At 46.8% G+C, this 22,753-nt stretch overlaps 1 protein-coding gene across 1 annotated transcript in view; it reads left to right on the forward strand.

The window, feature by feature from the left end:
* Positions 1-22,753, forward strand: part of Slc9a2 (solute carrier family 9 member A2) — a 78,024-nt gene that overhangs the window by 35,184 nt on the left and 20,087 nt on the right. Inside the window, exons 3-5 of the mRNA XM_021634829.2 lie at positions 1,173-1,423; positions 17,129-17,346; positions 18,089-18,291. Coding sequence (XP_021490504.1) covers positions 1,173-1,423; positions 17,129-17,346; positions 18,089-18,291 — 672 coding nt within the window. The remainder of the gene's footprint in view (positions 1-1,172; positions 1,424-17,128; positions 17,347-18,088; positions 18,292-22,753) is intronic.

Here is a 22,753-nt window from a genome sequence, read left to right on the forward strand (position 1 = left end):
AGGAGACACAGCCACTAGCCATTTTGTGGATGGAGAGGGTGGCTACCCCAGGGATAGCTAGAGAGGGACAGAGAAAGCTGCCGGTAAAGGTGGAAGCTCTTGTCCATGGCCAGAACTGGGAAGTCAGGACATGGTTTTCTGTGGAAGACCACGCGTGGGCTTGCGGGCTCCCTTAAAACTCTCCTGGAATATCAGAATCGTCCCCCAGGCTTGCCTCCACGATGGCGGCAAAGGGTAAACTTTTTGGCGTTTCTTTCACAGAATTGACTCAATGTCGCACTGAGCTGCATCTAAGTTAGGGGCGGAGAGTGACAGTGGGAGCAGAGGGAGCACTCATTGTCTTCTACAGCTTCTGAAAAGGACAGGGGTGTGGGCGTTCTATCGAAGACCCTTTGACCCAACCCCAGGGTCACATCACTAGGGAAGGGTTCAGAAACGTGTGGAATCTGAAAAGGCATGAAAATATAGATCCCGCTGCTTGTAGGTGACTCTATGATAGGACCATATAAGATGAATGTGTTGTCACAGCAGCCTGTTTCCGTTTCCTGTGGCTTCTGGGGAATGGTGACCTGAGCAGGGCGTGGCAAGCAAGTATGTCAAAATGCCCCTCCAAGCAGTAGCAGGAAGAATAGTGTTTTAGGAATAACTTGGCTGAAAGCTTTGCAGTCTTCTCTTTATTTCTGACAAGACACCAAGACTTTTTGCCAAATATTTTGTTTATTTAAAGCCACAGTATTATTATATGTGGCAAATAACTACATGGAAATTTCTTCTGGCATAGAACAAATCTCCTTGAAAGATCAGGAGAACTAGGAATATTTTTTTCCTTCTCATGTGTATGCATGTGATATGCATGTGTGTGCGTGTGCATGTATGTTTGTGCATGTACGTGTGTGTATGCATGTTTGTATGTATGTGTATGTATGCGTGTTCTCGTGTACGTCTGTGGTCGTGTATGTGTGTGTGCATGAGGAGGCCTGAGGTTAACATCGGCCTTTCCACCTTATTCACTGAAGCAGGGTCTTGAAGCTGGACGGAGAGTTGGGTAACACCGGCTGGCTTCTGAGATCCCTGTCTGTTTGCCCCGAGATGACAGGATTTGCGGGGGTCTGGGACTCCGACCCTTGACCCTCAGGCTTGAGCGACCCACTCTGTGCTTTCTCACCCCCCAGGTCCTGTACAACTTGTTCAAGTCCTTCTGCCAGATGAAAACCATCCAGCCCATCGACGTGTTCGCGGGCATCGCCAACTTCTTCGTGGTGGGCATCGGCGGAGTGCTGATCGGCACCCTGCTGGGCTTCGTAGCGGCCTTCACCACCCGGTTCACACACAACATCCGGGTCATCGAGCCCCTCTTTGTCTTCCTGTACAGCTACCTGTCCTACATCACGGCCGAGATGTTCCACCTCTCCGGCATCATGGCGTGAGTGTCCCCGGCCAGCCGCCCCCATTCTCGCGTCTCCAAGGCACGAACGCTGACTGAGTTGTGAGAGACTAGAGTGTGATTTCTTTCCTTACACTTAAATGAGAGCATCTACTATCCTAATTTATGCTCATGCGATCTGGAGCTGATGTGGAAAAGGTGCTAAAATCTACACTCACGTTTCCTATGAAAGGCGATGAGCCTGATTGTCGATCTGAATCTCACTCCGGCGTCTCAGAGTCTCATCCCGGGCTCCGTGCGGGAGGTCGCAAAATATTCCAACAAGGCTGCACTGCCTAAGCTGCCCAGGGTGTGGTAGGGCAGTTCGTGGGAGCCTGTTTGAACAGACCCCGAACAGTAGGCTTGTCGGTAACAGTTTAAACCCATTCAGTCAATACAGGATGCAACGGGTAAGCTCCTGAAATTTCAGATAGATTATTTTAAAGATGGAACTTGATTTTCTGATGCAGAGTTTAAATTATTTTGAAATAAGTAAATAATTATTTCTATAAAATATTTATTACATTAAAATATGCACTGTTATATGGCAATATAACAATATTATAATGTACAATGTGATATTATATAACAATATTGTACATTCACATATAAAATAAGTCATAATTACTACTTTGTTAACTAACTCAGAGAAAGTTTGCAAAGGTAGGATGCAGAGTGGTGGTGTTGGTATCACACTGGTTTTTCAGGGCGTTACACTGAAGGAAGCTAGTCGTGGAGAGTTTTTCCCAAACCAGCCCATTACATGTGGTCACATTCTCCCTGGGGACAGGGAAAAACACCCAAGGAAAGCAGGAATAGTGGAACACCTACCTTGGCTTTGCTTTGACATTCAGTTGCACCCTGTAAGCTCTAGTCTGTGCGTTAGGCGTGTGGGGAATCTATTTAGAGTTGGCTCTGTGATGTAGGCCGCATTCTTTCTGCAATTTTCTGTCCTGACCTGATGTAGGTGGTTCTTTGATTAAAGAGCGTCTGGGTTTGTGCCTCTTGGCAGCGCTTTCATTTCAGAAGCAGATGGAGTCTGTGGTGCAAGGAGGCAAAGGGAAGTCAAACTCGCTGTCCTGAAAGCCAGGAGTTAAAGGTTGGGTGGTTTTCCCTTTCAAAGAGAACCTAAATAAAGCACCGTATTAATCCAGTTTGAGCCAGTAATAAAACATTCCTGGTTGCTATTCCAGGGATAGCATCGCTGTGACTTCCAACGTCCCTGGGACTCTTAGCAGCGCTGAAAACGTGAGATCGGCTGGTTACAAGGACTGAAAGGCAGTGGGGGCAGGCCTGATGTGCAGCTTCTCAGCAGGGTGGTTCTGGAAACAGGCTTATAGGAACCTTGGGTTTCGGAATCTGCCTCTGGACTGTAAATACTGGATGTCTGGAACACTCAACGTAGCCATCAGAAGTTAGCCATTGGGTACAGTATTCGAGAGTGGAGATGGGGACCCTGAAGACACTAAGTGACTGAAAATGAGGGGGGAAGTGGGCGTGGGAGCGGTGCCAGGGACGAGTGGACTACGTCGGGGTTGATCCTTTCCAGGTGGCCACCAACTGAGGGCCCCGGACTACCTCATCCACCCTGCACCCAACATAAAAAAGGACTATTAAATCAGAGAGTTCCCAGGGTACAGGTCCCCTGCACGGCCCTCGCCCTTGGGTGGCAGTGGAAAGGGCAGTTTCCATCAGAGAACCAGCTTTCTCTGAGGAGGGCTTTGGGCTCTCATGTGGCCTGCTCAGCGCGGCCTCACCCCCTGAGGGGTGTGGTGGTCCGCAGGGTGCGTTGGCGAGCGCGCTCCTTGAAGCTCACTGCACGAGCTCCCGGCTGTAACTACTTCACCTTGGGACACTGGTCAGGGCAGACATCACGTCAAGAGACATGCGCATGCCCTCCCTTCTTAAAGAACTGACGCGTGCTTTTGGACTTACACTGTGCCGGGCCTAGACATTATTCTCACACTTCCCGTTACTTAGACTCTTACCATTTAAAACAAAACAAAACAATAAACACAGGAAGTAAAGATGTCAAGGAAGCTGACTGCTGTGCTCTCTGTGTCCTTTGCTGGGGAGATGGTGTCGTCCCTGGAATGCAAACAGGCGGGAGGGTAGCCAGGTGGCCTCCGTTCTACAGGACTCCCCAAGGACTTTTTTTAACTCTTAGGAAACTCGGTCTACTTCCTCTTTCTGTCCTCCCTGGCTCTCTCCCTAATCTTCTTCCATTCTCTCCCTCCCCATCTTGCCGTTGTGGGCTCCGGCTTTCGGTCCAGGAGTGTGGCCTCAGCTGAACTCTTAAAAAGCCTGTCTTGGACTGAGCTTATGGAATGATCAAGTCCTTAACACGGGTGTCTGGTTGGAAAGAAGCTTCCCCTGCAGAACAAAAGACAGGGCTTTAGGCTGAAAATAAAACTAGGTTTTCAAGGTGGAAAGCAGAATTTCTGAATTGATTTTAGTGAGAAACCAGAAGCCATCATCCTCAGGTATTTGGGCAGCTTATGTCTGCTCTTTGTTGTCATGAGACCGTAGTTTGACAGGCCCCTCACCACAGCTATATCACTCTGCGCTGGAGGTAGATCTCTACTTTTCCCTGACCTCTACTGAGCAGCCTTACACTCAGATTCAGATTTCCTTTGAGGTCTTGCCTAATGCTTTGTCACTTCATTGAATGTGAAAGCAGCATTTCTGCCTATCTTCCCCTATTTTTTCAGGTGGGACCTAGGTGTGCTGTGCTGTGTGTGTGTGTGTGTGTGTGTGTGTGATGCATCTTTGTCTAGGTGGTTCAGAGTTGATTTCCCACGACACTAGGCCTAAAGTAACGGGAAGGTTTTCATATCACCGTCTACCCAAGAAATGGTATGTAGCAACAGCTCTGGACACTTTTTATCCTCAAAGCACCACTGAAGTGGACAGAGAGACAATGAACAGGTCTTTTAGGAGTTAAAAACTCTTGGCTTCGTGCATGTGTTTTGAACTTTGTGTTCAGAGCATGCTCACTGATGGCCTCCCTGGTGATGGAGAGGGTACCTTCTTTCCTTGAGGGCCCTGACTGGTGCTCTGACTCTCTCCTAAAATCACATCCATTTAAAAACTGACCTTTCGTGGAAGTTTGTGAGCTCCCTTTGGATGCCAGTTCCTCATCCTCCACTTGTACCTCACACAAACCCCTGGGGTCTGATAAACACGTCATCACTGGAGAGAGGCGCTTGGCTTCTATGTAGTTTGCAGCCCACTGAGAAAGGATGGCTTCCCCATCCCCCAGGCTCCAGGAATTTCATAAATACTTCACTTCTTCAGGGAGGAGAGTTGATGTTCGGTGTTATCTTCCTTTTTAATAGGTTAATAGTTTCATAGAGATTCCTCTGAAGGATACTTCCTAAATATTTTCTGTTGATTGTTTCAATTATTGCAACCACTTTAATTGCAAAGGAAGTAGGAAGTGGGAGCTTTTAAAGCATCATTTAATGAATGTGTACATTGAGGCCCAAACTTGGCTGCAGGCTGTCTTGGTGGGTAGTTATAGCTGTACTCTGACTCTCTAGAGGCTGAGCCAGCCCAGGTGATGTTAAGAAAAATGGGAAAGGAGGAAAAAACATGAAAAAGAAAGAAGAGGGAGTCAGTAGAACGCAGGTGTCTCTAGAATGTTCGACCCATTACTGAGGTGGAGGTGCTGGCTCGGCCTGTGGCTGAGGTGGCCACGGCTGGGGTGAGAATCCTGTTCTCTCTTCTTATTCTCCTTTGTATGGTTGACAGTTATCGTTTGCCTTACCCTTTGAGAGGGATGAGAAAGCTTATCTTCATTTGCTGTGTTGTACTGTGTCCGAGTCCTTTATTAGTTCCTCGGTAGGGTGCTAGGTCAACAATGACATATGTTGTTCTCAGAGAATATCATTTATTCTATGAAGTGAAACTGAGCAGATCAAGGTCCCAAAAGGCCTTGGCAGGGGGAGTTTAGCTTCTTTAATTGTAGGTGAAAATGACTGACAGAATTGTGTTGGTGATTTGTTGGTTTGCACCAGATCTGAAGTGGGAAGAACGATGCTGGAGAAGGTTTGGGTCAGTTAAGCTGTGAGCTGGTTTGAGTGACTGGTTAGGGCCGTGGGCTTTCCTGGTGAAGGACAACTGTGGGCCGCAGCTGCTCCCTCCTCTTTCTTCACCGTGCTCTGCAGCTCCAGGAGCTTATCACTTTGACACTCACGAATAGAAAGTCATTTTTCTGCTGGCCACATGAGAAGGTCTGCTGCTGTTGTCAGAAAATGTAAAATCCTAAGAAACTCAGGACACTACAGGGCTCTCATAACTCATTGCACAAGACGTCACAATTAATGCTGCATTTCAGACAGGAGAAGCATCTTGATCATCCAGGTATCAACAGAAAGACAGGGTCGGCTGGAAGGACTCAGACACCAAGCCTGGAGCCCAGGGTCTCCAACTTCGTGGTATTGCACTTTTCCCTAGGTAACTATGACTTACAACACACACACACACACACACACACACACACACACACAGACACAGACACACACACAGACACAGACACACACACACACAGACACAGACACACACAGACACACTCAGTTATGCCTGCTCAGTTATGATGGCAAAACAGTTCAGCAAACAGTCTCCATTCAAGACCTGATTCTCTTAAAGAGCACAGACATCTGGTTTACACACAGACACACACACACACAGACACACACAGACACACACACAGAGACACACACACAGACACACACAGACAGACACACGGACACACACACAGACACAGACACACACATAGACACACACACACAGACACACACACACAGACACACACACACAGACACACACACACACAGACACACCACACACAGACACACACACACAGACACAGACACACAGACACACACACAGACACAGACACACACACACAGACACACACACACAGACACACACACACAGACACACACACACAGACACACACACACAGACACACACACACAGACACACACAGACACAAGGACACACACACAGACACAGACACACACATAGAAACACACACACACACATAGACTCACACAGACACACACACTACAGTAATTTTATTAACAGTTGTGGTTCATCCCTTCACTGATGTCATACCTGGGAATGACTAAGACCTTCAAAATCAGATTTAGCTGCTACCAAAATACAATTGCTAAACAGTAGAAATAATGCCAAAAAAAAAAAAAAAGGCAGCAAATGGGGTAGATAATAGGAAAGTAAAAATGAGCACTGCGATTTTCTGGGAACCTTTAGGGAAAAGGACAAAGAAACAAATAAACAGGTAATTTTATTTTGTTATTCCTTTTTCACATTTGCTTCAATTATAGTTTTTTTTTTTAAAGAGAGAATTTAAATGAGATAGTGCAAGTACATTGGGAATTCTTTTGTGTTTATTTCTGTGTTTCAGGTGCTTACTTACAGCCAGTGGATAATGCCAGCACTTGTGTGGTGTTAGTTTTTCCTTGTACCTATCAATATGGTGGCCACCACCCGCATGTGGCTTTTGAGCATCCAAAATGCAGAGAGCCAGAGTTAAGTAGTGTTCTAGGAGGAAAACAAATGTCAAATGTTTAGTCAGTCCAGAAGAGACAATTACAGAATATCTCATTAGTGACTTTTACGTTAATTGGATGTTAAAGTCACAATACTTAGCATTTTTGTCTATGAAAATCAGCGTCATCATTTTGTATGTATGTGTGGAAAGTGGAAAGTAATCTTGGAATAGGGACGCTCAATTGCCACTGTCTTTCTTGATAAAAGGTTGAGGTAGGAGGAGCAGCCCACTTCGGTTGAGATGCTGTCTCAAGAGCCCAAAACAAACGATGACATTCTTCTCATTTTCGCTTACTTTATAGATGGGTTGGAAAATGAACAGTAGTGGGCCCATTGTTGAGGATAATCAAGGCCGGATTTCAGAGTCGATGGCCAGTCTCCTCCCCTCCTAGCACTCTCCTGATTCTGTAGGAAGGTCGCACGGGTGAGGGATGACTTTACATCCAAACACAAGTTAATGGTTCAGAGTGCATCCGTAGGATGAATCAAATAAGCAATGAACACTATGCTGGGCTGACTTGAGAAAATCAGTCCATCGCATTCCCATGGCAACGTTCGTGTAAAACAGCAGAACCTGCTTACACTGCTGGGTTCCTCCAGTGTTGACACTAGGGCAGGTTTAGGGCATGAGTGGGAATTCTGCAGAAAAGAAAACGTAGTAATATTTGCCTGCTCAGTTATGATGACAAAACAGTTCAGCAAACAGTCTCCATTCAAGACCTGATTCTCTTGAAGAGCACAGACGTCTGGTTTACCATACAGTGCTGCCACCACTAATTTGGATGGTTTCTTTCCTGTTCTCCACGTCCCTTTAAAGAGAAGATGCATTGTGTCACTGTTGACTTACATTTCAAGAATACTGGATTGAAGAAAATACCATTACTTTCTACGAGCGTTTAGTCCAAACTGCAAAACAAGATAATCAATCATAAGTGAAGTCTGTTGATTTATTGCTGAGTAATAGTTACCTGTTCTTTCCAAAACTTTGTTTTTTAGAAAACTGATAATGAGGAAAGGGTCACTCTCTACCTAGAACGTTCTAGGATGCTGTTGACTTTATCTCAGTATTTGATCACGTGACTCCAAGTAAAGTTAAACCATAGAAAAATGCAAAAGATTTTATGATTTAGTTGTACTACCCTAGACAACTAAGAGTAGGTATTCAAATACAACGGTGTTGTGTTTGGAATCTTAAATGACTCCCTAAAACCCAAAGGCTGAAGGCTTTTTTGCCAGCCTATAGGAGGTGGTAAGACTTGTGTAGGCGGGGTGAAGTGTCACCTGGGGTGAATTCCTGAGGCAGTACATGCCTCCTGGCATTTCCCAGGTGTCTTAAGGCAGCTCTCTGACACGTGCTGATATGCTCTCCCACATGCCCAGAGCAAGAGGCCCGGGTGACCATGTGCAGAATCCCCGGGCCCAAATAAACATGTCTTCCTTTTAGGTCGTTAATCTCATGTTTCTATTGATAGACACCCACCTGACACCCAGAGTCAAGGCCTTCTCTTCCAGTGACCTATTGGGCGCCTGAAGGCGATTGCCTCACCTTGATTTAAAAGCCACTAGTTTTCTTCTCATCTGTCCTCAGCACAGGGAGGCCACGCCGGGGTGCCTCTGAGGCAAGGCAGCGTTCCATGGTGAGCAGCCATGTGGAGCGCCTTCTCAGGAAGAAGTGCTCCTGTAGCCTTCTCCCCCCTCTCCTGTCATCAAAGCTCTGAGTTTTCAGTGCTCCCAGGATATCTAGCCAAGTGGCCGGGCTGAGCCTGCCACCCCCATGCCCTCACACTTAATCCCTGGCTATTTGAGCAACTTGAGTCATCTGGTGCCCTTGTAGCCAGGTGCCCAGTTCAAAGAGGAGAGCAAAGCTGTGTGAATAAAAGGAGCAGAAACAAACCACACACATACACACACACACACACACACACACACACACACACACACGAGGCCTGCTGTGTTATGAGATGAATTCCAGACAAAGACAGGTATGGATCGTTGCAGACATGACACCAAAGGCTCGCTTGTTCACCAAACCATCTCTTTGCCAACACTGCCCTCCTCTGTGTCCTCTTTAGGTACCTCAGAGTGTAAATTAAGCTTTACAAAGACACAGGGCTTTGTGTGTCTGCAACCAGGTTGAGAGTGAGGGGCTCCATCCATCCAGTTCCTGGCAGGAAACACTTCCATGGACAGTGACTGGCCTAGTGATTTGAAGAATCAAATTGTCTGCAGACCTGTCTCCTGAGAAGCGAGCCCTGTTACCAGCAGAAGGCAGTGATTTACAACTGGTTTGGCCTGAGACAGTCGCCCTATCTACATGGACTACATATTTTCAGGGGAAAAAAATCATTTTTAAAAAATAGGCTAGAAATGATGATGTTTTCTGGTGAGATCTCACTGATGAGAAGAAGTGCATTTTGAGAGGGTGGGGAAACAGAACAGAGAGTTCCAGGGTGAGATGCTGTAGGGTCCCTAAGGCACTGGACTCCGAGGAGAGGGAAACGCCCCTCACCTCTGCTGTGCAGGCATCTGGGACACACTCACGTTTACGCACGGAAGACACACACTTGGCTCAGCTCGTCTGCTGTCGTGAACACGGTTGCAGGTGCTCCCGTGTCTTCTTCACCACTGTTTCTCAGGCACGTAATGACTGTCAGTGTTTCTGGGTGAAAGCCAGAGGGCATAGCCTGAGCTGGCCAGCTGCCCCCGGGGATGCTTCTCAGCAGAGAATGTGCAGCCGGCAGCTGAAGGAAGTGCCTTGCTGGGGACTGGGGAAGGGGGGATAGCTGGAAAAGCAATTAAAACATAGTGGCTCTCAAATCCCATGTTAGCCTTCGGGTCCACCTTCCAATAAAAGCTTAAATAATCCCTCTCGTGTCCCATCTAGTTCTGTTTCCCGAGCCCTCTGACTGTGACCCACTTGCTTTCTTAAAATGCTGGTGCATTTAGAAATCACTTAGAAGGACCATTGCACACAGACATCCTGATTCTCTTGAACGGAGCAAGGTTGGCCTCTTTCCAAGGATTCCCACTCAGGGCGTGGTTCACAGACATGAGCGCATGTGCCACAGGACATTCGCAACTCCAGAAAGCAGCCACTTGAGCTCCTGTTCCCAGGACCCACGAGCCAGCGTGACAATACTCATGACAGCGGTGCAAGGGTGTTGTGTGGCCGATCCCGGGTCCAGTGCCACATGTGATCTGTGCTCCGCTTTAATTTTTATGTTGGGGCCAGACCAAATCTTTGAGGCTCTTTGAAATCTTTCCCACCTCTCCTCATCTAGAGTCATTCAACTCCACAGTCCCATGATTCCTTGCAGTTCAGTACAATTAGGATAGTGACTTACGGTCCTTTGTGTGATGTCACTGCATGAAATCACATCTGTATTCGATGCCAACAAATGATGTGTAAGCTGAATTGAAAGCATTAGTAAAAGCTGCAATAAAAACAAACAAAAACAAAAAAAAAAAACAAAAAATGTGGGAATTCTATGAAGAGGACAGGCTATAGGAGAAACACTCCATTTACAGTAACTACAATTATTTATTTTATTTTAATATTTTACAAAAGATCATTCAGTTTTTATGCTTGAGTCTTCCTGTGAAAACAATTTTATTTGCATTTTATAATATGTCAAACTCACTTTCTCTTGGTTGTTGGGTTTCCTGGAAGAGACAACTCACTCTATAGTAAATCCATGCTCTGGAATGATTCATTTACTTCACATGAGTGAGTTCTTTCTCTGAGGACATACAGTGTGCCCAGAGGCACCCTAAGACCTGGATTTAATCAATACAGAGAAATCTACCGAATGGGTCTTCATCACTTCAAGGCTTGACTTTGAGTATGCCTTCATGTTGGCAAAGTTTTCATTAAAAAGTATAAGGTTTGTTTGTGTTATCCCTGTAACTTTATTTGTACATTTTAATACTGCATGCAGATGCACAGCGGGAGCACATGAACTGCGCAGTGGTCTGGCACCAAGACTTGCCAAAGCAGCTCCGGTCCTAGGAAGAACCTCCTAATGCTAAGGTCAAAATTAAAGTGAGAAAACTCACCGCTCTAGGTTTAAAGGTATTTATTCTTATGAACTTATAAGAATAAACTTATTATAAGTTTATAGGCACGTCCTTTATAAAGACATACAGAAGCATGCCTGTGCACATCTTTACAGAACTGATACATGTAATATATCTATAACATACATGTACCTATAACGCATGTATACATGCACATACACATTGTCTTCACAACCAGAAACCTGCCTGCACCCCTGCTTCTCAACAGGGGTGCTTGATCCCTTTGCTTTTAACAATCATGACATCTAGCCAAAGAACCCGGCTTGGTAGCCACTCAGGTACGGAACCAAGCAAAGCAGAGACCAAACCAAGCACAGAAAAGCCTGTGCTCTCTCAAAGCACACACTCTGGTAGAAGGAAAATGCGGTCTGCAGAAAGCTAGCTTCATGCGGTGCTATCATGGAGTCACGACCTCTTCGGAAGAAGGGAATCACTGGAGGAATTTTCTATTTGCAGATAGTCAAATGACAGATTGTTTAAGTAGAAACCCTGTCTTGCCCTTATTGAGGCAATATTAGCTAGCATGATTCTTGCCTATGCTATATTTTAAGAAATACCAGGATAAAGAAAACCTCAATTGCTGCTGAATGCAAAACCCACTAATTACAGTGATCTGACTTTTCCATCTCTAAATTGGCGATAATCACTGTACATTTATGTTAAAGCGAGGCGAGGTAATCACAAAGCAGTGTGTCTGACCTCTCTGTGGTCTCACACAAGAAACCTAACACCTGTCAAAACATGCCCATGGTTGCTGTATCATATAGGCCAGGTACTGAAACGGGGCTTGAAAATGAAATGAGAAGCTATGGAAGGAAACAAGTTATCTGTGCCATGTTGGCTTGTGCCCTCCTAAATCTGTCCTCTGCGTGTGTGATCCCCCCCCCCCAGCGTTTGTGTTGTTGTTGTTGTTCCTAGAGTATAGTTTTGTTCATATCGAAGCACCTTTTCTGTGAAGTGTGTATCTATGCAGTAACTGAGTCGAGGTGCATTAATGACACGCTGGCATATACAAAGCGGGGACATTGTTCTTGTGCTTAATGGCCTTAGGAGACATGCAGAGAGACAGAGATGAGATTGTTACACTCAAAGATCTGAGTCTCGGTTTCCCATCATGCCTGCAGAATCAAGTAGAAGCTAATGATTATTTTTTCTGACCCCGCCTTCTTCTGAGATCTTTAATGTCCTTCCACCCTCCAGAATACTCCCTCAGCAGCTCCCTCAGCGCCAGCCTCTCTCCTCCAAGCCTCTGCTTTTCTTAAGTTGCCCTTGTCTCCACCTGTGAGCTCCCTTTCTGTGACTTCCACCACCTATAGATCAGAAATGTCTGTAAACCGCCTGTGTTGAGTTGGGGAGGCTGCTGGCCGCTTACACAGCGTTCATGCTGTGTGGGCATCGTAAGCCAACCGTGGATAGTTTATAATGTGCCTCCACTGCCTGCAAATGCTGTCACTACTCGCAGGACTCAAGCACCATATTTTATCAGCTGCAGGGAGTCTTCAGAATACAGAACCATCGGCACGAAAGGAAAGCGCACTGTCCTCCTGTTTCCTTTGTGGATGGCCTCTTATTGATGAAAAATTTGCACAAATGGACCCTCTTCTCTAGTGTAACTAACAATTTTCTCCTCCAAACCTTTAACACATTCTTCCTTTTCATTTTGTGTTATTATTGATCCTTTCAGAATTTTGTGGGCGTGCACAGCATGTTCTAACCCACCCTCACGTCTCTCTTCCAGTTCCTCTTGAAGCCCCCAGCGCCACAGTCTTCTTTCACCTTCATGTGACCTTCTTTAGAAAACAATAATCCAGAGTCCAAGTAGTGTGGCCAATACGCACCGGGTGCATGGCCTCCCGCTGGGCAAGAGCAACCTAGCTGTCCTCCGGAAGCCATCAGCTTCTCATGAGCTCCTCCACTCAGGCTGCAGTGTCAGCCAGCTTGATCTGGAGAATTTCTTGTGTGCGCATCCACAGCGGCACATGACACACGGGTGCCATGGCGTCAGGTCTAGAAGACACCGCCAATGCCTCCTTTCTGTTCTTGTGTCTAGCACCCACAGTGTTGTATGGCAACAATCTCTTCCTGATCGTTTCTCCCCTTACACCAGAAGCTTTTGGAGGCAGAATCTGTGTCCTCCTTGCCTTTGTCTTCATAGACTGCAGCTCAGAATCGCTCACCAGGAGAAGAGATAAAGTTTCTATTTATAACCTTATTGCCTACTATAACAAATGAGGAAGTTGGATATACAGGGACTAGAGGTTGGCTCAATGAAAACAGCTATCGAGTCAAGTCATACTGGGAATAGTAAAGGCCAATATTTTTGAATGACCGTTAAGAAATTCAACTACAGTTTCCTAAAATATGAAGAAATCTGTTTAGGCTGTTATTTTGTCGTGGACATAGTCACACTAAATCCGGGACACACGCTCAAGTCAGATACTCCCGTGAAGCTGAGAAGAGGTGGACCCTGGTTACCCTCTCACCAGCTTTGCGGTGTCCTGTGATCTTTCGAGAAGAGCGGAGGGAAAGCAGGTTTACTGAATGTGCCGGCAGCCGCAGGGGCTACGTTTTGTTCGTCTCTGTGCCCTAGACGCCGCTTCACTTGAACTTCCCTAGGAGACCAGCTCCTTTGCTGTTCCGTGTCCTCGTGGGGTTGCTGCCTGTGCCGAGGCTTGGTCTGCAGTCATACCAGAACAGCAAAATCTGTCTGGATTGGCCACACCGCGCAGCCTTGATTGAGTGGCCGTGGGCATCAGGTGTGCCTGGTAGATCAGAATGGCAACATTTGGAAACTTGACCCCAACCCCTTCTGTGCTCCGGCCGTGTAGATGAGCAGCTGCTTCCTAGGCAAGGTGCTTCTGGGCTGAGCTGTAGTAGTCACCCAACGAGTTCTTCCTCACGACTCGATGCTCGGAGTGAGCCTGCTCCGTTACCGCCAGGGTCTGGCCAGCGTGGACATCTCTGCTGGTCACGTGACTGGTGTGGAAAACAATCCGCCTGTCATTCCCATGTCAATCATACCTGAATGACTGGTGTTTGCTAAGTTGCATCCCAACATGGCCCAAATTGATCCTTGCTTTCATCGTTTGCTTATTGCTTAAGAATGAGGTGTTCATGATAGGAGTGGGTAGCACATTCGCACAGCACTATTTCTGTCTTGAAAAAAGGAAATTTTTTTCAAATGATGGGTGGGTGAGACCTTCTACAGCCAAGAAGAGAAGGACTGAGTGTGGACTGGAGAATGGCAAGCTTCACCTTGATGGTGGGTGACACCTTGATAGCCGTCCCCCTTAAAGTAGAAGCAACTGAGGAGAACTGGGGAATGAGCACTCAGTTTCATTATTCTCTGTGGCTGTCTAGAGCTTTAAACATCCTCTTGATCTTGAAGCATCCTGCCCATGGTTTAGACTATTTTAAGAAGTCATATGGCCGTCATAAATTATATCTAATTTTTCTATTTTCAACATTGAAGATAAGCTCATTTGTTCTTGTTGCTGTGCCTCTCTTCCCCATAAAAGGCTGCATTGCAGACACTTTATAACTTTAGTATAGCTTTTACCTCATTACTTTATACTAGGGAATCTTAATTTCTAAAAATTTGATTTTAAAAATTCAAGTAAGCTGAGCCTGGTGGTGCAGGCCTGGAAACACAGGTACCCAGAGGGTAAAGCAGGAGGATTTCAAGCTCAACCTAAGCAACTTAGTGAGACTTTGTCTGGAAATCACAAGCGGAGTGGACACTGTGATGATGCTTAGTAGTGCGTGCTTGCCTGAGAGCTGATCTCCAGTTGCTCTGGGCCATCTTAAGCCAAAGCATGAAAAAAAAATCTGAAATTCTAAGGTGTAATTAGTCAGGATTCCCCAAAGACTTATACATCCCAATTCACAGAAGTTGCTAATAACTTAGGTTATAAGACAGTTGGGATACTGTGCCTGACACTTAACTGGGTTCTTGAGATGGGGAGGTTGCAGGGACTAAGCTCATGGGCTTGGTGGCATCACAAGGAGCCTTTCTAGAGGGAGTTAATCATTGTCACAATCAGGAGAATGTTAGAGGCAGAGTGACAGGGCCACAAGCCAAAGACCATAAGCACAAACAGGGCAGATTCCCTCTGGAAGTTTTGAGAAGGAACTCCATCAACATCTTGATTTTTCAGCCCAGTTAAATTTATTTTTGATTTCGACTCATGGAGGTATGATCAAATGGACTTCGAGGCACCGATTTCTCCAAGTAGACTTAGGAGACAAGTACAGGCAGCCTTGCTCTCAAGAGTAGAGGGGTTAGGGACTGGCAGGAAGTGGAATCCTTCCCTCCCACAAGACCGCTGGGCTCACGGAGAACTGGCAGGAGTGAGGGTCAGGTCTAAAACAGCACTGACTTCCTGGGTGAGCACTTGGGCAGCACCATTTGCTGGCTGTGAAGCCGTGAGTCCACCTTTGTTCTCTCCTTCGTGAAGTGGAGGTGATAATAGAACCTGCCTCATAAACCTGTTATGAGGATCAGCTGGCACAGCCCACACAGAGCATGTACTCAGTTCCCGGCTCCAGCAAGGCTTCTCCAAACACGAACCTGCGCTGGCTAAGCCCTCAGCTATGCGGAGGCTTTGCCATGTTTGTGGCTGCCCAGTTTTACTGGCTCATGTAAAAGGCCACCCTTTCTTTTGGAAACCGCATGAATTAATTATACATTCCTCGCCCGTATAAATCTAAAAGAAGCACTTTCTTGTTCTGGTGCTTGTAACAATGTGTCTTAATGCAGGGTCCGTGCAAAGGTGGAGTGTTTGTTGCTTTGTTTTCATATGAAACCATTTATGTGAGGAATGGGTCTGTTTGTTGCAGGGACACAGGCTTGTGTCCACCTGCTGGCTCTGATTCCCGAGCATCTAAGCTTTGCATTATTCAACCTTCCTGTGTCATGGGAGGAAGCTTTCCTTACAAGCGAATGTCTTGGGTTGAGGGAGACTGTCGGGCAGGCAGAGGGCAGCATGGGCATGAAGGTGTGGCTTCGGGGCTGAACCACACATGCTATGCCTGGCGGTGCCTTTGCGGCTCGGTTCTCGCTCACTGGGAGCGGTGGCAGCTCTGTAGCAGCCAGTCTTTCTGTTTCTGCCTCAGCTCATCCTGATAAGGAAGTCCGGTGGCTCCAAGTGGGGACCTCTTCATACAGGACGTGAGGTGCACGGCTACCTGCGTCCCACTACAGCTCCATCTTTGGGTTGCATGAGTTGGTAGGGGGAAAGGCATGAGGACGGTGAGAGCCCCGCTTGGCAGCGTGCGTCTGATGTGTTCTTTCTCCCGGGTATGTAAAGATGCCACGTCAAAGCAGCTACCGGAAGAGTGGTAGCAAATGTCTCGGGGGCCCCGAAGTGGCCAGAAAAATGCCAGAGAAAAGGGATGCAAACTTCACTTACTTAGGAATTCTTGGGTCCTCCTTTGAATTTCCTAGAAATAGGCCTGATAGACTAATCGAAACAACATTGAGAGCTCCAGACACGGTGATAAGGAAATGACTAAGTGGGTCCCGGGGATGCTAGTGAGGCGCCATTGAAGATGGCGGATACCCAGTTATCTGGGGGACAGCAGAAGGAAGACTGGCAGGCGCGAAGCCAGTGCAACCTGAGAGAGTTTACGTTAGTGTTTAATTCAAGGTTTTTAGATAATGTGGGAAGAAATTATTCACAGAGGAGAGGATTGCGTTTACAGGATGATAGCGGGCTTTCAAATTATTTTGGAGTTTTGAAATTGGGGAGGCTCAAAAGAGGGCTGACGGTGATGGTGACCACGGGCTGTTAGGAGAATATGGGTGTGGAACAGGCAGACTAAAGAAATCTGGATAGAGCACAGTGCTCCAAGCCACGGGTATTGATGAAGACACCCAGAGAGGGTGTTTTAAAGTTTACTTACACAATCAAGGGGCCATGGGCAGGAGGCAGAGGGATTATTTCAGGCTCCGGAACAAACAGAAGGCAGTGTGTGTGGGGCTTAGCAGCTGACTTTGGTGTTGTGACTGGTCGGGGCTTTGTTTAAACAGAAGCCACGCTCTCCCTCCAGAATCACGGCGTGCGCGATGACGATGAAAAAGTACGTGGAAGAGAACGTGTCCCAGAAGTCCTACACGACCATCAAGTACTTCATGAAGATGCTGAGCAGCGTCAGCGAGACCCTGATCTTCATCTTCATGGGCGTGTCCACCGTGGGGAAGAACCACGAGTGGAACTGGGCGTTCGTGTGCTTCACGCTGGCCTTCTGTCTGATCTGGAGAGCGCTGGGTATGGAACAATCGTTTGCTCAGGGAGAAGTCGGTGGCACTGACCCAACGGGACCTCTTTCTGCATTTGTTGCCTCTTTGTTTTCAGTTCTTCTTTCTTCTTCTTCTTCTGCTTCTAATTCTTCTGTTTCTTCTTCTTCTGTTTCCACTTCTCCCTTTTTCACTTCCTTTTCTTCTGCTTCTTCTCCCTCTTCTGCTTCCACTTCTCCCTTTTTCACTTTCACTTCCTCTTCTTCTGCTTCTTCTTCCTTTTCTGCTTCCACTTCTCCCTTTTTCACTTCCACTTCCTCATCTTCTGCTGCTGCTTCCCCTTCCTCTTCCTTTTTTCCCTCCTCCTTTTGCTTCTTCTTCCTCTCCTCCTTCTTCCTCTCCCTGCTCTCCTCTTCTTCTATTCCTATTCCTTTTTCATTGACTTCTTTCTTTCCTAATCTTGCTCTTTTTTCGTTCCCATTTTATTTTATCTCTTACCTTTTTCTTCATGCTTACATATCTTTTCCAGGCTTTCAATATAGATAAATTAGTCTCTCTTTTTGCCTTTAATTCTGATATGCAGGAGCACGTTGTCCTGGCCCAATAAAATCAGGGACTCAAGAGTCCCTGCAGGACCAGGAGGCAGGGTTGGTGGTGGGTGGGTCTCCTGGGTCTTTTCTTAACATTTTACAGTCACAGAGACCCAGAATCCCCAGTCCACGTCTGTCCATATTCACACAGTCTGCTTACCCTGGGACTTTCTTTGTCCATAGGTGTCTTTGTCCTGACTCAAGTGATTAACTGGTTCCGGACTATTCCGCTGACCTTCAAGGACCAGTTCATCATCGCCTACGGAGGGCTCCGAGGTGCCATCTGTTTTGCACTGGTGTTTCTCCTCCCTGCCACTGTGTTTCCCAGGAAGAAGCTGTTCATCACAGCCGCCATTGTTGTCATATTCTTCACTGTCTTCATCCTGGTGAGTGTAGCTTGTTCTTCCAGAAAAGTCTCCCTCTTCCTCAGGAGACAGGCACGTTCTGATGACCCAAGGGATGCTGCTGGCAGATGTGCAGTGGCATAGGTGTATTGAAGCCTTGGGCACCAACCAGACAAGGAACACGATACTTCCTCTCAGGGTTCATGTGCTGGATTGTGTAGGACATCACAAGAGTCCAATTTGGTCACTTGGCCTCCACAGAGGAAACAGTTATTTAAGGAAACTCGGCTCAGAGAAGGGTGTTTACTACTGGAAACTGATGAACCGCACGCAGTAATCCTTGTCATTTGCCTCGCTCTCTGACCTAGTAAGTGTACGTGTTAAGAGCTGGTTGTGAGCCATGACCTTCCAGCAGGTACTTGACAGGCACTGGCTGCTGACAGTGCCTTCCCTGGAGCAGGGAAATGGGGAGTCCAGGATACTGTGTGGAAGCGGAAAGCAACTCAGGCAATATGCCAGCTCTCAGAGTATATTTTACACAAATTCATTTACCAAATACACATCTGTCTTCTGCTCTGCAACGGACCCTGCCTTCAGAATTTAGAATTCTTACCTGCGCAAAACATAAGAATATATTCTTGTCTTTGCAGAACTTTCATTCCTGTCAGAGGTTAGGGCAAGATGGCGTGCGCCGGGAGGGAAAACTAACAGTAAAGAATGGAAGATACTTAAAGAGGGGGTTACCACACTAAGTGAGACAGGGGTCAGGAATGGAGAGGTGACCCAGACAGAGGGTTGGTCACAAATCTAAATTGATATTCACAGAGGAGAAAGGTGAGGAATATGACCTTTGCACAAAGGCCTGGAGGAGGTGGAGGCATTAGCCAAGCTGAGGGACATTCCAGGCACATGTGCTGAAGGAGATCTTGTTTGCTGGAAGCAGAATGTTCTTGGCTGGGGTGCAGGGTGGGCCAGAGTAACGGAGGACATGGCAGAAGCTTGCATTATGTTGCATTACGTCTTGGGGGAGACTGTCGCTCTCCCCCAAGAATTGGGGACACAAAGCAAAGGCCGAGGAAGGCTGCATACAAGCCCGGCCTGTGGCCAGACAAGAGGTGAGATCCTGAGGCACACTCAGAACGTGCAGGATCTCTCAGGATGTGGCATGTGTGAGGAAAAGGAGGAGGCTTCACTGACTCTCAGGGCTGGGGCCTGAGTGAGGAGAAGAATGGGCCTGTTCTCAAGGAGAAGGGAAGGTCTGCCCTGGAAAGACACCAGAACTGTAGATCTGGAGGTTGGCAGTTCAAACACAAGCTTGTTGTGTCGGGGGCGTCAGAGGGACTTACAGGGACTGACACTGACTGCCCAGGTAGTAAGAGCTCAGGTTCAGTATATCGGCCGGTCCTCAGTGGATGGTATGGGAAGCCACAAAATGGAACGGATTGTCCAGAGAGAGAAAAACGTACAGTGAAGAAACAGAAAAGCACTAAAATTGGGTGCTGAGGCAACCCTGACCTTAAGGCCTGGGCAGGGAGGGAAAGGGTTGTGGAGACTGAGGCATGGCTGTCTTGTCTAGCCATCTACAAATGCTTCATAGTCATTGATACCTAACCCACAGCGACCTCTCTAGCAGTCCTTTAATTGTGCCTAATCCACAGCGACCTCTCCAGCAGTCCTTTTCTCCTCCTGGGACAGATGCTAGCATCTCTGTGTGCCAGGCACGTCACCCTCGTGTAGGGGGTGAGGAACGGGGTCTCCGGGGTCGGACCTCAGCCCCCAGCATACCTTCTCAAGTGTCCGTAGTACAAAGCAGTTCTCTGCCCCAGACACCACAGGCTTGGCACAATTATGGAAAGACGCCAATTCAAGATAGGACACACAATACCAGCTTGGGACTAAGTCATCAGTCTTATCAAACATAAAAATACATATCTACAGCCAGAGTATCACATGTGAAAAAAGTATTATAACGTAATGCTATCAGTCATAGAATATAGGTGTACATTAATATTAACACACTAACACAGACTCGTCAGTAATAATTTTTGTGTATTTGGGGTTGAGACGCAACCAAGAAAAAAAAGCTAAATTATCAACTCCTTATGCTATGTGCCTCTGCACTCACTGTTTTGTTTTGTTTTGAAGACATGGTCTCATGGTGTAGCATTGTCTTGGCCCAGAATTAACTTTAGGCAAGGCAGACCTCAAATTCATCAGACTCTGTCTGCCTCTAGCTCCTGAGTGATGGTTTTGGAGACATGTATAATGTGAATGAATGTTTAACATTTAGTGTTACAGACAAGCTTGCTCTTTTGATTTGTCCCCTTTGGAAGTAGGAGTCTATATTTATCTCTTTTCTGACTTGGCGGCTCATCACCTACAGAGCAGCCACAACCCAGGCAACATGGTCTGCCGAACAGCATCACCGTGTCCTGTGCCTGAGTTGTTAACAATGACACTAGAGGGAAATGTAGAACTTACGACACAGCGGACAGATGATATTGGCCACAGAAATAAAAGGTCAGCAAGGCCTTTGGCAGAAGTGATGATGAAAGTTAGGCACGAAGTACGGTTATGACTCTAAAGTAGGAAGGATGTGAAGCCAGCATCTGGGTGAAGAGCATTCATGATGGCAGGAAGATAATACACCTAAGTCCTAAGACAGGAAGTGAGCAGAAGGACACTGCTGACCCACGTGACCACACTGAAGCAGCTAGACGGAGCCATACGATGTGGAGTTCAGAAAGCGCGAGTAGAGCACGCGTTGAACTGAAGGGTCCTGAGAAGTGCCCGTGGCAGGGGCGTGGCATGCTTTGGGGAGGCATCTCCAGGTCCTTGATGGGAGAGTGAAATATGGGATATACGTAGGTTGCTTGTACATGAGGGCGGATGTACAAATGTATAAAGGCCCCCATGGAGAAGAAGGGACTCGGCCAGCAGACGGCAGGAGCCGCGCATTGACTGCCGCAGTATGGTGAGCGTGTCAGGTTAACCAGCCCTCTAGTGAGCGTGCATGTTAGGGCCCTGTGCTAGTGCCCCCAGGCCGGTCTGTCCCATTACAAGTCAAAGGATCACGTGGTCAGACTCATTCTAAGCCCTAGGAAAGGGCTGGCCACAGCTGTGCACACTCCAGCCACCTCCCACGTCTGCGCCAGTGTGTGTACACCGCCGGCCTATCCCACCCCACCGTCGCCTCCCTGTTCTGCTAATCACCGGGCAGTGAAAACACACCCATATCTATGCATGCACACACACAAATCCTCCGAAAAAAGATTTTTTATCAGAATAGATCAGTGAAATAACTCAGGAGAGAAATGTTTGTCATAAATAATAGTGAGAATGTAAGACGTCTATTTCGCTCCAAATGACAGTTTTGTGTTGCCGGACCATCTGTGTATGAGTGTGTGTGTGCGTGTGTGTGTGTGTGTGTGCGCGTGTGTGTGTGTGTGCGTGTGTGTGTGTGTGTGTGTGTGTGTGTGTGTGTGTGCGTGTGTGCGTGTGTGAGTGTGTGTGTGTGCGTGTGTGTGTGTGTATTTGTCTGTGTGCACGCTCATGCATGCACCACGTGAATGCCTGATCTTCTCACCAGAACAGGACGTCAGGTGTCCTGGAACTGGAGTTGAGAACAGTTCTGAGATGCTGTATGCTTGCTGGGAATGCAGCTTGGGTCCTCTGTAAGAGCGGCCAGTGCCCTTAACCACTGAGCCACCTCTCCAGCAGCCCCCTTATTCAATTTTAAGATCTGATTTCTTCTTCTCACTTCAGAATTTCTTCAGGGATAAATTCCTCCAGCCTGATACATCATGATGACTATCTTCAAAAATAGGTTACACGTGACATGATTTATTATTTATCATAATTAGTCGTGATAATTTAAACACTGCTTAAATCATGCTGCTAATTTGAGTAACACATTATCATGACATTGAATGTAGCATCACTTAAGGAATTGCAAATGAGTAAACAGTATTGATTTCTAGACATCTGAGTTCAGTTTCTTTTCAACAAAACCAGTAATGCTATTTATATACAATAAAGCCACCGGGCCATGTTTTAAAATCATATTAGAAATTAGGGAGTGTGAGATGCAGAGCACAAAATGAGGCTTTAATAGAGCCGACCTACTCTGTTCTTTTGACCTTGTTCCATGTAAGCTCTATCGATAGGCCTCAGTTTACCTAGCTGTAAGGTATAGATTGCGGGACCTCCTTCTCAGGTGTTCCAGTGGAATGTGTATATACAGTGCAGGACCTGATGCAGAGTTTTGACCTCATGGTTTCATGTAAAATACTGGGCTAAACAATAACAGAAGAGAAAAGTTGACATCATTCAGTATACTTCAATTTTGGCAGAAAGATAAAATAGAGTAACCATCACCTAGTTATCTCAACAGTCATGCAGAAGACCCAAGAGCAGCCCTCCAGAAGTGAATGAACTAAATGTAAGAATGACAACCCATCTGGTCTCTGTCGCCATTGCACACGGATGATGTAATTTACATCCC

This window comes from Meriones unguiculatus, chromosome 16 (assembly GCF_030254825.1).
Source record: "Meriones unguiculatus strain TT.TT164.6M chromosome 16, Bangor_MerUng_6.1, whole genome shotgun sequence".
Classification (NCBI taxonomy): domain Eukaryota; kingdom Metazoa; phylum Chordata; class Mammalia; order Rodentia; family Muridae; genus Meriones; species Meriones unguiculatus.